The sequence below is a fragment of the Colossoma macropomum genome, unplaced genomic scaffold (genome assembly GCF_904425465.1).
Source record: "Colossoma macropomum unplaced genomic scaffold, Colossoma_macropomum, whole genome shotgun sequence".
Classification (NCBI taxonomy): domain Eukaryota; kingdom Metazoa; phylum Chordata; class Actinopteri; order Characiformes; family Serrasalmidae; genus Colossoma; species Colossoma macropomum.
This window is the reverse complement of record NW_023494787.1, coordinates 39,047,420-39,063,837: the sequence shown is the minus strand read 5'-3', so window position 1 is coordinate 39,063,837 and position 16,418 is coordinate 39,047,420. Positions and strand designations below refer to the sequence as shown.

Below are 16,418 nucleotides of genomic sequence, written 5' to 3'. Positions count from 1 at the left end.
TGTTCCTGGATGGGGGAGAAGGACTACATGGAATGTTCATTCTCCAAAGTGAACCTGAGTAGGCTAATTTTCTATCCACTATACAATAACTAGCTCAGCTTTTTCACTGCAGGTCACTATTATGTGATCTGATGGTGGACTAAACTAAAATAATGTAAGACAATATTCTTAAAGTTGTGGGGAATAAAATTATTACCTTAATTAGTCATCTCTATCTCCCTCACACACCCATGTCATTTAATGCTGCTCCTTATTGGTTGTTTTTAGATGTGTGTTGTAGCTGCGATCACACTGCAAGGTTCTGACCACATTTTCTGACACTGCCAGAACTTTATCTTAGGCTTTCGCAGAGGCACAAAATCAGTTGTGTGGAGCATATCACATTAAACCTCAAATACTGGTTTTAACTCACGATCAAAGAATTCTTAAACAATTTGTGATTTTTGTCTATGACAGTGTTATCGTAAAGATCACTGCAGTGTAAACCTGCCTTAAAGATGTCTGTTTGCAAAATTTTACACCAGAGTTTAGGCTTCCGTGACATCTTTTTCATTTGACGCTGCTGATTTTAACATTGGCTAAAGTGCACCAAACTACATGTGTGGGTGTTCGTTTGTTTGTCAGAATTTAGCAGTTTAGTCACAATTTGTCACAATCTATCAATCTGTCACAATCTATCAAAACAATAACAATAAATCACAATTAATATCTGCTACTTTATGATTGTTTTGTCAATTTTAATGTAACCAATCAGGTTGCTGATGCTTGGCCAAAAATAGGTTCCACAATCCACGTGCCAATTTATTTTTTTTTTGCCATTATTCGCTGTAGTTTGCACTGCGAGTCATCTTTTAACACTCAGAAATCAACAACAAAAGCATCGTGTATTTTTACAGACATTTTTTCTCACTTGTACTGAAATATGCAGAAAGATTCCCACAAACATGCAGATTTTGAATTTTTAATCAACGCCACATTTGTGTTTGTAAGCAAAAGAGGAGGTATTTCAGTGTGATTTAAATTTAATAAAATGTTATTGCCATGTTCCTTAATAACATGACTTCTTAGCATTATTGTGGCATTTTATGTAAAGAACGTGATCTGAAAAGCCGGAATGTGTAGATTTGTATGTAGTTCGTCTCACAAAGTGCCTTTTTGAAAAAAAAACACGAACAGGAATTCAAGCCACATATGTGTTATTTTTTATCATAGCTCTGATTAAACAAAACAATAATAAGTGCTAACCGATCTCACAAAAACACATTCTACAATAAAGGAAGCCTAAAACATGGCAGTACATAGAAAGTTTCAATTTCACATGCTTATATGTTTCACTGTGGACATAACTCGTCCGGCGGCAAACTGAGAGAGTTAAAAGAGCAAATTCTAAGCAACTTCTAAGCAGGATGCTTAGTTCTACATGGTTAACTGTGTAATTACTTTAAGTAATTCTCATATTCTATGTCAATGCAACACTTTTAATGACAATGAGAAACGGTTCTACGACGCTGTTTCTTCCAGATTCTCTCTCTCCTACCATAGATGACGTCTTGCCTCTTGATGACATCTTTGCGGTGGGTTTGTAGGTAGGCAGAATCGACCGCCATACTCCAGGAATCTGCCTCAAAGTCCGGCCCCTCGACATCCAACCCTTCCAGCATGGAGGTGTAGTACAGTTCTCCTACAGAAGGAAGAGACATTGTTTTCTACCAAACAATTGAAATGTAAATGAAATTCTGTTCTGGGAAAATCTGAACCTTTATTCTTCCAAAGTGAGATAGAGTTGTTGATTAACTGTAAGAGATCATTTTGACATAATGTGGCTTATTTTGAGATGGGAATAACATCATGAGACAGCTTTGGTATTAAAAGAGGTCAATCTACAATGAAGGGCGTAATGAGTAAAGAAATACAGCTCTTGGAGTTTCTGGATGACATTTGAGCATGTCCACAGGAAATAAAGCCAGCACATGACAAACTGGTAATGAGCTATGAAGGCCCGTTTTGAGCTCAGTGGAGTTAGCTGAGGAACAATCTAGCAGAATTTGAGAATAACATGACTTAAAACATCAAATTATTTACCTAAATCTAAATCATGCCATTTCAGGAAATGTCCTAGCTTTGAAAACAAGGAAAATAGGGCTAACCTACATATCATACACACATAACATATCAGGACCAGGTACTTGGTAAAGTGCCACTTACAAAAACTGAAAAGGAATAACATTTCTTTTTGTTTTCTGATGTTAAGGTTAGGATTAAGTATGAAGTTAGGCTTAACTCAATGTCAAAAACGTTGTGTATGCAAAATGCAAAAAAATTCTGTACAATTTCTCTCAACAGTATTAAATTGAAAATGGTACAAAAACACAATATTTGATGTTGTATTTTATGAACTTCATTGTTTTGTTTTTTTAACATGTTTAAACAGTTCTGGACTCCAGGCAGGCCAGTCTAGCACCCACACTCTCTAAAATATTACATATCCTGTTTTTGTACAGTTTTCATTCAAATATATGTCAAAGTAGATTTATAAATAACTTCTTTCTGTTTTTATTTGCATTACTGCCCCAACATTTTTGAACTGGGTTAGTGTTACACATAGTTAGTTACATATACAGTACTGGACAAAAATCTTAGCCACCTAAGCAAAATGTTTAAATCACTACTAGCTTTATGAGTATTATCTGTATTCATTCTAAGAGTAGTGTCTTTAATCTATTTCTAAGGTACCTAAAACTTTTTCACAATACTGTACATACAACAGGTACGGTACATAAATGCATGACCACATGTCTTGATATTGTATAAAAAACAAACATGCGTGTATCTGTGTCCTACCCTCGTCGTTCAATGATTCCATAGACATGGTTCTGCTCCTGAAGTTTAGAGAGTCTGTGGATTGAGACAAGATCCTGCGCAGCCCCAAGGGAGAGTCATCACTGAGAGTCCTACACACACACACACACATACACACACACATACACAGACACACACCACGTGCATGCACATAGACATAATTGCACACACATGCACCCCCACATATGCATGCACCCAAACACACAACAAAAAAAACCTTAAATGAGTTGCAGGCATGGGAGAAAAATAATAACAACAGTGATGTATGAATGTATACAAAAATACAAATAAAGTGGAAATACACAACAGCAAACAATCACACTAGGACAACTACACAATAATCTACAGTGAGAATGTGACTGGAACAGGAACTCATACACAATGGAAAACATTTCACATTCAAAACAAAAGTGATCTCCACAACAAAAGAAGTTGCCTTTTGTATTCAACAGCAAATGCATACAGCTAATTCCATAAAACACAGAACTAAACACACCACAAATAGGCTACACTGTGCGGTATTAAAGGCTGGCCACTTAACAGGTACAGTGGGGACAACGCTCACCCTGCAATGTTATTGGTGGATACGCTCTTGGAGAGTAGAAGGGAGGAGCGTCCACGGCGGGAGCCGAGCAGTGATTGGCGGAGGCTGTCGGATGGATAGATGGCCGAGCTGGGTCGCTCTTTCAAATGCGCTGGAGAGTTGAACAAGACAGAAAAAAAGATCTAAATCAGAATTATGAACTTTGACAGAAGGGCCTGACCAATACATAATTTATGGATAATATTTAGGTAGGCTAGTTTTAAACAATGCAACTTTCAGCTTAAAACCAGTATTAAGAACCATGAAATAATATTTATCATTAAATACATTACACATGACAACAATCTGGTAAAGTTTTGGCTGTATGACGATGTTTTATAAGTTTGAGAAGCCTGGATTTTAGGACAATATGACATAATTGAGCGGCACATAGCAAAAACATACTCTGTTTCATTACGCACTGTTATGCTGTCCAAAATGTCAGATGGAACAAAAAGGACACAGTCAAGGATAAGTAGGATAAAGAGAAAAGAAAACATGAAAAATTTGGGTGTCCATGATGATGGAAGAAGACATGAATGTTAACAAGGAGAAATAAAGGAAACAGAATGGAATTTACAGGAAGAAGGCAACGTAATGGAGAATCACAGAGTTTTTCCTGACAGGCTGAGTGGACACTCACTTTTATTTCGCAGTGTCACCGTCCCACTGTAGGTTGAACTGTTCCGCATCAGCGCCAGCTTCTGTTGCTGTGGCAACACAGCACAATTACATCTACATTAGAATTACCAGCTGGCTTTATTTTTTAAAGTGATTATGACTGAGCCCTTGCAATGAAAAACAGTATATATAACATTTTTTGTAAAGATCATATAGGCGTGGTATGGCATTGTTTGATGCCATGTATTTCAGATAAAACAGTCACTAAAACATAAATATAGTGTGGCTTTTTATTGTAAAAAAAGATAATCCCAAAAAAAAGAAAGGGTGGTACCGAACTGAACTAAATCATACCCTCTAACTGACTCACTGTGTAATCTGAAATTTCATTATACACTAAATTATTTCCTGAACAATTGTCAGTTCACCATCTCAAATGAAAAAGCTAACCAACAGCAGTGACGCGCATGTGATCCTGTTGGATATTATCGGTGTCATGTGACGTTTGTCAAAAATCAGGTCAGAGCTCTTCTCTTACCCGCTGTTTCATCTTGACACAGTTGGGCAGGGCGTCTCTGCAGCGGTTGTGGATGGTGACATTACAGGCTGGAAAACAGAAGAGAAAGGAAGCATTACTTCATCCATCTGTCTTTCTCACCATGCGCCCATCACCGCTACGCACAGCAACTGCTAGTTCAGTGTTCATAAACCATTGCTGACACTGAAAGTGGAAGTGGAGCACAGTGAGTCCTTCTCACGCTCTTTCTAATAATGTTATAAACCCACATCTTCTTACAGAATAAACTGCGTTTTCTATTCAGGTAATCACAAAAACAACACTAATGTTCAATTTCAATATCGAAGACATACGGTACCGGTCTTTTGCCTCTGTCTCTCTTTCTCTTGGCCAGTATCCATGATTGCGTTGAAACCTGTGCTCCAGATCGTCTTTACTGTAAGTAACTCCTTTCTGGACAGTTTTTCTTGTAACGGCTTCTCTAGTGCAGGGAGTCTGCGGAGCCCATTGTTTGAGAGCAGTTCCACTTCCTGTTTTGAAGCTGATTGGGCAGGAAAGAGACTTGGGGCCCCGGTGGAGTTTCCTTGATAGACCCCCCCCCCTTGATAAACACACACTTCTTTCCCCACTAACCTATATAAGAGCTGCAGAGAACAGGACTTACCTGTAACAAAGCTGGTGACTTTCTGGCTCAATGAAAATAAAAATCTGCTCAAAGTAGTTGAGACGAGCGCATGTTGGCAGTGGGTATGATAAAATGTATCAGAGCTACTGTGTTTTCTATCACTAAGCATGATAGTGCCTTTAATGTTGGATACACTGTTTCTGCCTTAATGTGTACACACTCAGAGCACAATTTAGATCACTACTGATTTATTTATCAGAGTAATGATAAAAATTCTCTGCTTTTCTGGTGCTACTTTTTTTGCATCAGTCTTAAGGGTTAAATAAAACAGCCCTTGCTGTACAGTCCTTTATGGGCCGCTGCACTCTCATTGGTTGGGTATAAAAGCAGGAACTACATGTTCCAACACCTACACAAATGTGCAGTGCAATCAATACAGGAGCACAGACCAGAGTAGTAAAGCACAGAGCTTATGCACAGGGTCTTATCAGTGACAGTCTCATGTTGTCTGGATGCTGCAATAAGCAATGATGAAATGAAGAAGTTGAGAACAATAGCGAAATCAAGAAGAGTGGAGAGGTGAACACCGTGACACCAAAACAGGAAAGGGTGTATGTATGTGAAACTCAGCGCAAGGCAGTCTTGCATTACAACCTGTCTTATTTTCAGGGCATCCAATGTGCTCCTACAACTTGAATCCCACTGTGTGTGCAAATACGTGACTGTCCCTTGTTTAAGCAGTGGACCAGCCAAAAATCTAATTTATATAAATTTTCTTTTACCAGTTTGAGACAATTGTATGATGAGCTATGTAGATGTGTAGTTTTTGCAATGATAACCTGATGACTGTAAGCTTCCATTACGTATTAGCAGGAGTAGAAAGATCAATTGAATTGGCCATTTTCAGCCTAAATAGGCAATAGGCCCCTGGCCGGCATTCCTTTAATCTGGCCAATAATGAGAGCTGATCAGTGACTTGATATATGTGTGCCAAATTTCACTACTTGCGCACAGGTGCTGATTTACTGGTAGACCAATGATGGCTTTCCTACTCTTGCCGAAGTCACCTGAACTTACCTCTCTGCACCTCAGGTGAGTATGAACAGAATCGCTATTTTTGTCTGACACTACAACTGAAAATGGTTTAAGTCATGTAAGCTTTTGGCCATAAAGCTGTAAGACTGCGTATTTCACATATGTTCATTGCACTGTTTTCGGTTGTTAGAAAAACATTAAACTTTCTTTGGTGTCTTTGCTAAGATATTAAGACTGATGCAAAAATTTCGGCCATTAAATCTGCTGTTCATCGTTAATCATGATTTCTCAGTGCTGCTGCTGCATTTATATTAATATGTAATAACATGACCTAATGAATAAAAACTGCCCTTTTGAGCAAGAAGAAAAATATAAATCACATCAGTCGCACTTTATCATTACTCGGATTAAAGTCAATGCTAAGCATCAGGTTGAATTGCACTCTGAATGAGCTCATGTACTCACTTGGAAAAAAGACGGTGCTTCTAACAAGGACGAAAGTCTTGTCCATGTTTTATACTGTGACAGAAACATGGTAGCTCACAGAAAGATGTAATTCTACGTGCTGAACTTCGGAATTGACCTGTGCCAATCATGCTAAAAGTTAATTGTGAGGTATCAGCCTCACAGAATCTCTACTTCTTAACCACATTTGAATTTTTAGCTCCAGCACAAATGGTTCTTTGTCCAAACCATCGCATTAATGGTTATGTATGAAAATATTCAACTTGACTGCCACCCTGCACATGTACAAAGTGTTTGGAACAATTTCTGTACAAAAATAACATCGCTTTCTGCATATGTGCGTGTGTGTGTCCCTGTACATGGATGTGTGGGAGAACTGGGCACATTAACTCTGAATCTCTCTCTGCCAGATAGAAATGGTCCAAGATAGTACGGCTACGTGCAAAAGTATATGTGAGTGTTTAAGACTTGGCAAGATGCAACACACTACACATTGCACATACATTGCAATCCTACTTACAATTACAAATCTCAATTCCAAAATGGTTGGGACAGTACATAAAATGCAAATAAAACAGAAAACAGTTATTTGTAAATCCACTTTGACCTGTATTTAAAGGAGAACAGTACAAATAAAACATGTTTAAAGTCTTACCTTATCAGCCTTACTGTTTTTTGTAAATTCTATAATTAATGCCTGCAACACATTCCAAAAAAGTAGGGACAGGAGAAATTTAAGACTGGGAGCATAGTGAAATGTTCAGAAAACATCCTAAACAGGTACTGCAGTTCTGCTTGAGTGTAAAATGAGCATTCAGAAAAGGCCTGGTTCTTTATGAGCAAGGATAGGTTGATGCCCACCACTTTGCCAAACAATGCATCTGTGAATAATCCAACAGCTTGAGAACAACATTCCTCAACAAGGGACTGCAAAGATTTTAGGCATTTCAGACTATATGGTGCATAATATCACTGAAAGATTCAAGGAATCCAAAGAAATATCTGAGCGTAAAAGGCAGGGCCAAAAACCACAACTAAATGCTTATGACCTCTGATCTCTCAGATGGTGCTACTTTAAAAACTGGCATGTCTCTATGATGGATAACACCGTATGGGCTCAGAAATACTCTGACAAACCACTGCCGAAACACACTGTTCATTGCTGCATCCACAAATGCTAGTTAGGTCTAAGCTATACACAGTGAAAGCCATTCATCAGCAATGTCCAGATAGGCCATCGAGTTTTCTGGCCTTCAACTCATCTGAAATGGACACGTGTGTTATGGTCTGATTCAACCTTTCTGACTGTTCATGTAAATAATAGATGCTGTGTTCTCTGGACCAAAGAAGAAAAGGACCATGCAGAATGTTACCACATAAAGTTCAAAAGCCAGAATCTGTCATGGTATACAGGTGCATAAGCTCCCATTACACGGGTAACCTACACATCAGTGAGGCCACCATTATTAATACTAAGCCACATTTTGTACATGTTACAGCAGCATGGCAGACATGTAGCAGACAGTCCAGACCTGTTGCTCACTGAGAATGTGTGGTGCATTATGAAGCACAAAACACAACAATGAAGGCCCCATCTGGTTGCACAGCTAAAGAGTGGAAGGACTGCAAATTGGTGTTTTCAGTCCTTAAATAATTATTATGTGTTGTTAAAAGGAAGGGTTATCTAACACAGTGGTAAACATGCCTCTGCCCCAACTTTTTTGGAACATGTTTCAGACATCAAATGAGCAAAATTTACAAAAAAAAATTAAAATGGTAAGGTAAAACATCAAATTAAATCATTGTACTTTGTAATGTTTTCAATTTAATTAATCAAATTTTACAAACTATTTCTTCCACACATCATCCTCAGGAGGTCAGTTTTCATTGGCAGACAGTGTTTGTGATAACAACGGTGGAGGGAATTGATTTTCAATCTAAAACTTTTTGTGTATAACTTACCCAGAAGGATAAGCGGCTTAGAACATGGACGGATGGATGGATGTGTATAATGTGCCAACACCACCATAATGCCAAAAACTGCGAACCTTTTAATTGATGTGCCAATGTGATATACTGGATCGGTACCACTGCATCAACATGTAAATAATGGAAAGGATAACAGTCAGAAATGACCTGCTGACTTTTAATACTTCAGTTCTGTTTCTTAGTCACAGTGGTGAGAAAACTGTCATACACCTAATTAATTTCTTAATAGGGCTCGCCTGAACAGCATTTAACAGGCTTTTAATATTCAGTGATTTTTCCAAACAAGCACTCCAATACTCCAGCCTGTACATGTAAAATATAAAAATCAGAAAAGAAAAGTAGAAGAAAGTTGATATTCCCACCTGAAGCAAGTACATGAAAGAGCTGAGTCAGAGGCAGTGCTGATTTGACGTGTGGTGCTACTCAGATAAGGATCTCTATACTTACATTTCTGAGATGATTAATTAAATGACTATAAACATTACAAGCGAATACTGGAGTATTCCAACTGTTCTGGCAAACCCTATTCCTCTTCTTATGTATTTACTGGTTTCCTGCTGTTTTATTGGTAGGAAGTGATGTGTAGTTATAGCTTCATGTTATTTTATACATAAATGATAAATGATCACAAGCTCAGCGACGTATTCAGAATTTAAGCTGCTGGTATTGGACTGGGGGTACCAGTCAAAATGCTTGAGTATAAGTATCGTTATCGGGAGAGAAAGAAGCAGGCCTGGTGCATCTGTAATAATTTTTGTCACTGATATCATATGACAGGAAATTTTTATCATTGTCTCATCTCTAGTTTGTGTAAGTGTGAATGTGAGAGAGTGTATGTGTGTGCAAGACTCACTGGGGCAGCTGAGGGCCTCCTTGGCTGTAATGCTCTTGTTGCAGGCGGAGCAGAGTGTGGTGCTGCTGACGGTGAGGGAGGTGAAGAGATGGCCATTACTGTAGCGTGCTTCTCGCTCCCGTGCCTCCCTCTCTCTCTCCCTCATCCGCTCCTTCTCCTTATTCTGAAAAAACAAAACATTCCAGACACCTGATGAATAATTCCTCTTCAGGCATTGAGTAAATACACCATCATCTTCACCATCCCTATTATCATTGTTATCATACCAACAAAACCCATGATACTCGGAACAGTAAATACAGTTTTTGGATAAACATTAAGTTACAGCTGTCAATTATTTTGTCCTTTCAGAAAACCTGGATAAAATATTCCCACAAACACGTACATGTAGTCATAATGACTCTAAGTTAGACTTCTATTGTGTAACTGCTCTGAATCATCTCTCGTGGTCCAGAAATCCAAATATAGATAAAGGCTCATGAACAGGGAAAGAACCATTTTATAAAGAGGAATAGCTCAGTGACAGATGAAATTTCCCCTTTACCTTAAATGCAGTCTATCAGCCAAAATATTTGCTGTCTGAAGTTTGCTTTGTCAGTTTTACACTGAAGCTATGAGGCTAATGTAGCCAAAGAGCAATACACATCCCACCAAACGTATACTGCATGCCATGCATGCTTGCCTTACACTATGGCACCAAACATGCCTTGGCTGATCGACTACATTTGGGCTTTGATTTTTCAAACTATTTTTTTAAAATGCTATTTCAACAATATATGACAGTCCATATAGACTAATGTTCACTTAAAGCAATTGATGCCGATCTGGACTTCCTTGTGCCGGTTAAAGGGCAAATATAGGACATTGTACACTAATAGAGCAACAGAACAGGAAATGATGTTTGCAGAAATACTTAGCTTACTATTTGTAAGCTGAAACTGATGCTTGCCTAAAACTCAAATACTCTGAATCTTTTAGTCACTTTTGTAAACCGTTCATCTCCCTAACAATAACTCTTGTTAATGGTGATACTGACTTGCAAAAATGATAATGTCTAGAAGAAGCGAATGCAAAAAAGATGTAGGCTAGAAGTTTTGGACCAAGAAAGATCAAGAAAATTAGATACCTCAAAAGTGCCAGGTTTATTGGGCATATTTTAAGTGTGCTGGCCAAAATCTAAAGGACATATTCCTCTGTTTAAGGGATATATAAGCATATGCATGTTTCTGGTCAGTTTTCCCTAAAAATTAAGCATGACCTCAAAACAAGATTCCATGCACTGGACAGTGCATTACAGAGGCCCATGTGATAAACTGATGACTTTTTTAATCTTCTGTTTCAGAAGAGCTGGTGTTTGTCGGGCAGAGTGCTGGTGTGCTAATCAGCATTTTTGGACTGACAGCTCCTGACTTTTTGACTGACCATCTTCCTCATTCACACATGCCAACATCCATGAGCCAGTATTATATGACATCTTAAAACAGGAACTGTTCTTGACAAATAAAACATGACTAAAAAAAGTTCATCTATACTCTTTGTTCAAAAGTTTTGGAATTGCTTTTATTAACATTATTAATAACTGTTTATTTAATTTTATTCAATAGTGACTTACAAAATGTAGACTGAAATATTGTAAACTCGACACCAGAGGTTTTATTCCTTATTTAAAGTTTTTGGAGAACACCAAGAAGGTATCAAATGATAAACAATATACTGCAATTTATTTAAACATACATACATTATGAAATGTACATTTCTAAAATGTTAATTTCTTGTTATTTGTCTTATGATTCAATCACCACAAATATCAGGCATTCTGGACGTTAATTTTAATTTTATTCCTGATGTTACACAGCATTCTCATCAATTTAAGCCAGTGGACCCTATACAACTTTCAAAATCTCAGAATCTGTATACTCCCTATATGACATTGCCTACAACCTGCTGGTTATGGATGTACCGACATGTGTGCTACACAAACAATTGCAGACAAGAGTCAATGTTGTACCTGAAGAGATCCTGGGCAATATTCATGCATCTTTCCTCCAACAATCCCTTCGTCATGTTTGTTAATGTTTTGGTCACTCAAGTTTTACTCCCCTAGAGGGTTCTCTCATACTCTCATTGGACAGTGCTCTTCGCTGTTTCTAATACTTATTGTAGACAAGCTCTTACTACAAGATCCATTGCCGAAATCAAACTGGGAAAGCTGTGCCGCTGAACCGTTCACACTACATGAGCAGTTGCCATGGGTGTGCGCACTGATTTGTTGCCAAATCTGTGTGGTTTGTCGCATGATCCCAAACAACTGTGACTCGAAAATCAAGGCAGTAGAGTGCACTCAAATTTAGAACAATCTAGACTGTAAAAAAATTTGGGTTGTTAGTGTTGGTGTTTACACGGCCTTAGAATTTTGAGTTGACTTAACTTTAAAAATAAGTTGACGGGATAAAACACAGATTTCTGTTCTGTGAATTTACTATTCAAAGTTTAATTAACTCAAATTTTTAAGGCAACTCGAACGTCAACTTTTTTAAGTTAAAACAATTTTTTTAAGTGTACAGCTCTATTTATCGTTCTGGACACATTTAAATTTTCTTTTTTTCCTACAAATTATCTGATATCTGAAGTTGTAGAGTACCAGCATTTTATTCATTTCATATACGTATATTACAATTTGTTTCATATTGTCGAAAACAGTGTTTTTAAACTTTTGAATGGTAGTTTATGTATACACACACACACATATATATATATATATATATATATATATATATAAAAGAAAACAAAGTTGTGATCTGAGCCCTGCATATTCTTATTCTCAGAACCCAGATAACAAAATGGACCAGGATCACATGAAAGAAGAATATAGTCATGAAAACAGCTGCATTGTATTTGAAACATGCTCTGAGCTCCAAGTAGTGTTGCTATGTATCTAGTTAATTTAGAAATTGAACCTGTTTAACCCAGTCTTTTACTCTTAAAAGGCCTTATCAGTCCCCATCTGCACTAACACCCCCTTTCATCTTCAAGAAACAACAAATCCATAAAGTGCAAATATGTTTTCCTCAACCACATCTATTTGCTTTCATTTATATTATATAATTACTTAAGTGTAATTAGATAATTACATAATTGCATAGTTACAGGCATTCACATTTACATTTGATTAACATTCTGTATCAGCACGCTCGAGTCTGTATGTCTGGCTTTCCATTTGTTTTGATGTAAAAAAATGACAGACATGGCAAAAGAATGTTTTTTGACTGCATGAATATACATAACTCCATCAAATTGAAACCATATTAAAACATCTCTTATTCTGTTTACAAACACAAAAGTGAATTAAGAATCTACACTTTTGACATTTTAATGTAAAATTATAACAAGCTTTTTTCATCATCAGTGATATTTGCAACTCTTAAGGGTTACATTCATCTGACCATTTAGTCATTTCCAGTCAGTTCACTTTGTCAGAACTGCTTCAAAGGCTCTACTACTGCCCTAGTTCCAAAATAAATAATGTTCCAGGAGGACGACACACTGAGTGAACCTGAATCATGCTTGACTCTCTCCTTCTGTCTGTCACTGCATTCTGCCTCAATAACCTGCGGTTTGCATACAGAGCAATACACTGGAGCACAAGTCTAGGTCTATACTTTGTGTCGCAGTGTCTGGAATACTATTTGTGGACCATTATTCCAGAAGTGCTGCTAAGCAAACTGTCACAAATGAAGGCAGATCAATTCATCTGTAAAGTGGATCTACAATTTTCTGAAAAATAGCTGTTGTTTAGGAAACAATTAATAAACTGGTTATTTGTTCTGGTCTAAACTTTTTTGAGTTCAAACCCTGTTAAGACTTGTTGGAGTGCTTCAATGATAACTGACTTTGATAAACTGTACACAGCAAGATACATGCTGATAACCCACAAGCCTCCACTTGTTCCAAAATGTTCCAAGAACACTATGTTCATTAAATGCCACCAAAACTCAACAAAATGCTGTTTAACTTTTACCTTATGACTTTACCAACCTAACTCTAATTAAGTCCAGTTAACTTTCTTGATGTGCCATAACAACTCTGACAACCTCATAAGTCAGTATCACACACTCACTTCAGATACAGAAGTGTGAAATCAAATCAAAACTCTATCAAAAAACATTGCAAAGTAAATAAATCAACACAATCACAGAGTGGGATCTTGGCATAACCCAGTCAAGTTTTATCACCCTCAGTCTTGACACAAGAATTTTCTAATTAGTAACAAAGCTTTTTTTCTGGACCAAAACAAAAAAAAGATGCAGCTTGGAAAACACACGTTAGACCCCTGGACCCTCAGTACTTGAGTCCCACAAGGTTGCATGGTCTTTCTCTTCAGCCTCTCCAGCAACAAGTGGGTCTCCAAGGAACCAGTTGTGAAGATCCTGAAGTTTGCAGATGCCACCACCATGTCTGGTCCAATATTTGCACAGTTCACACTTCACATACATAAAACGTACTAAATCCAATTTAGGTAAGATATGGTCAGTAAGCCTGTCACGACAATTACATATTCGCCTAATCACAACTGAAATAATCACAATTATTTGGAATTATCGCAATTATTTAAGATGACTGCAATAATTTTTCACAGTCATTAGATTTCACAGGCATATTATGCTGCAACAAAACCAATGGGAAATGAGTGCTTTAGCTTAAGGTAAATAAATGTTAATAAAAGAAAGCAGAAATACATTCACTGAGACATCAAAAACACTGCTTTTTAACTTGGTGCTCTAACATGTTTAAGGGGCAGCATATAAAGCAATAAATAATGATTATTTGTTAGTTGTGTAGCAATTTCTAAAATTTTTTTCATATATGCTGACAGAGTGAGTGTTTTTTTGCTTACATTTTCACTCTTGTGAAAGACATGTAGCTTTGCTTAACTCTACACATAATTCTGTTGTAGACATTTATGTGAGTTTGTGCACAGTATTGATTCGACAGTACAACCAGTGTTCGGCATTAAGTAAACACAGATAACAAGTATAGCGGCTAATAAGCCAATCTGGCCACTTTAGGCTTGTATTTTAATAGTTGCAAACAATTCACAAATATTTAAATGACAGTCAATCACCGTAAATGTAGGCTGCCTATTTTCTTTAAAATGCTGTACTAAGATCACTTCATGTTTAGACTGTTCTTACTCTCTAAAATGACACATTCTGGCTTTCTGAGCTACATTACTGAACAGATCATTTTATCATTTTAATACAATTGGTCCATTTTAATTGAAGGCTATGAGTTTGGCTACCTGTCATTTTAAAATATTACATTTTTTGATATATGCATAGTATGTTTCTCTCTGAAGTAATGGAACTTTTAGATTTCTACAGTTTTTCAGTCCTGCTCTACCACACTGCTCTTCAGTCTCTATATGACTCCTGAAGGCCTAATCACAGATGGTAATGCAGAAAGGAGTGAGCCATCTCGTGTCTTGCTGTGCTAATAACAAACTTGGAACACAGCAACACTAAAAAAGGGGAAATGATAACTGACTTCCACAAACATCCCACACCAAGATATATGCTGATACCCTGAGCCACCACCACTTGTTCCAAATAGTCCTTCTGAAAAACACCCTATGTCCATCAACGACCAGAAAAACCAAAACAGAAAGGTCTAGTCCATATCAATCACCATACCCCTCTCCTGTAGCCCCTGCTTACCACATTATTATGCTCTGTACATAATAACAGACCAGAACTACAGACTGCACATTATGCAATACTGCACTGCAATTTCTGTAAATTGTATATAATGTATACTGTTGTGTGTGTATACAACCCTTACCCTTGATACAGACTATCTGAAACTACTTCTACTGCACTGTAGTGTTCTGGTTCTGTTTAATGCAAATAAACAAATTCCTTATACATGATCATCAGCGGCAAACCAATATGACTCTGAAATTTATCATGAAAATAATACTACCGTATTTCTGGTAACTCTTACATCCATTTTTGAATGGCATGGTCTCCTGTTGTGCCATTCTTTTGACATGTTGTACAGGAAATCGACAGTAAACACTTCCTCTTTTTGATCTGCAATGGTCATAGTTAAGGGTTGCCATGGGAACATAGGCATGGGTGGAAATGGGCAGTAAAAGCTGTACGAAAAGACTTTTCGCTGTGCACTGAAAGTATGTAGGTGTAAGTGTGTGCTTGTGAGTCAGAGGGAAGTATGAGGTCAAAAAAGCCCCAATAAATGCATATGTCATCTAAATATAGTGATCTGGTCTAGCTCAAACCCGTACTGTTCATGTCCCCACAGTGGCACTACTATGTGTGGGCATGCATGTAGTTTCTAGTGCACCCTTCTTTCTAAATTAAAATGGGTAGACCTGCTCTTACTACCCAACTATTGTAGGCTGGATAGTAAGTAATAATCCATCCGAAGTGGAATAAACCGGAGATACAGCATTGGCTGTTTCTTTGTAGAACTAGACTTTGTTGCCAGAAAGGTAAGCTCCAACAGCTGCAGTCCCCTTCCTCCCCACCAACATCTGAAACCAAAACTACGCCCTCAATGACATTGTTCTACACCAAACTGAAAGTCTGTGGAACTCCTCAGGTTTGAGTTATAGTTAAACTGACTGCTCAGACAGACGCCATTTCTAGTCTGTTCTGTGAGTGAAGAGTGAAAGGCTTCAGCTCTGATGCTCCAGTTTAAACAGTTTGAGCTCCATATTTAGTCTGGCCGGCAGTGGCCCTGTGGCCTGAATACAGCAGCTCTATAGGGAGCCAATGCCTCTTAAATAGCATCAAGAGACAGGATGATGATCTTAATTTTGATGATAGTAATGATGGCGACAGCGATGACGATG

At 37.6% G+C, this 16,418-nt stretch overlaps 1 protein-coding gene across 6 annotated transcripts in view; it reads right to left on the bottom strand.

Moving 5' to 3' along the window:
• The window catches only part of arhgef1a (Rho guanine nucleotide exchange factor (GEF) 1a), a 64,032-nt gene that overhangs the window by 19,943 nt on the left and 27,671 nt on the right, over window positions 1–16,418 (bottom strand). For 5 of the 6 annotated variants that reach the window (XM_036567278.1, XM_036567282.1, XM_036567280.1 and 2 more), the window contains 6 exons: window positions 9,548–9,710; window positions 4,602–4,669; window positions 4,086–4,152; window positions 3,425–3,554; window positions 2,842–2,951; window positions 1,538–1,681 (listed from right to left, as the gene is read on the bottom strand). In XM_036567278.1, the coding sequence (XP_036423171.1) occupies window positions 1,538–1,681; window positions 2,842–2,951; window positions 3,425–3,554; window positions 4,086–4,152; window positions 4,602–4,669; window positions 9,548–9,710 (682 nt within the window). Of the gene's footprint in view, window positions 1–1,537; window positions 1,682–2,841; window positions 2,952–3,424; window positions 3,555–4,085; window positions 4,153–4,601; window positions 4,670–4,938; window positions 5,180–9,547; window positions 9,711–16,418 lie in introns of those variants that run through there. The other variant, XM_036567284.1, reaches the window with a different exon arrangement.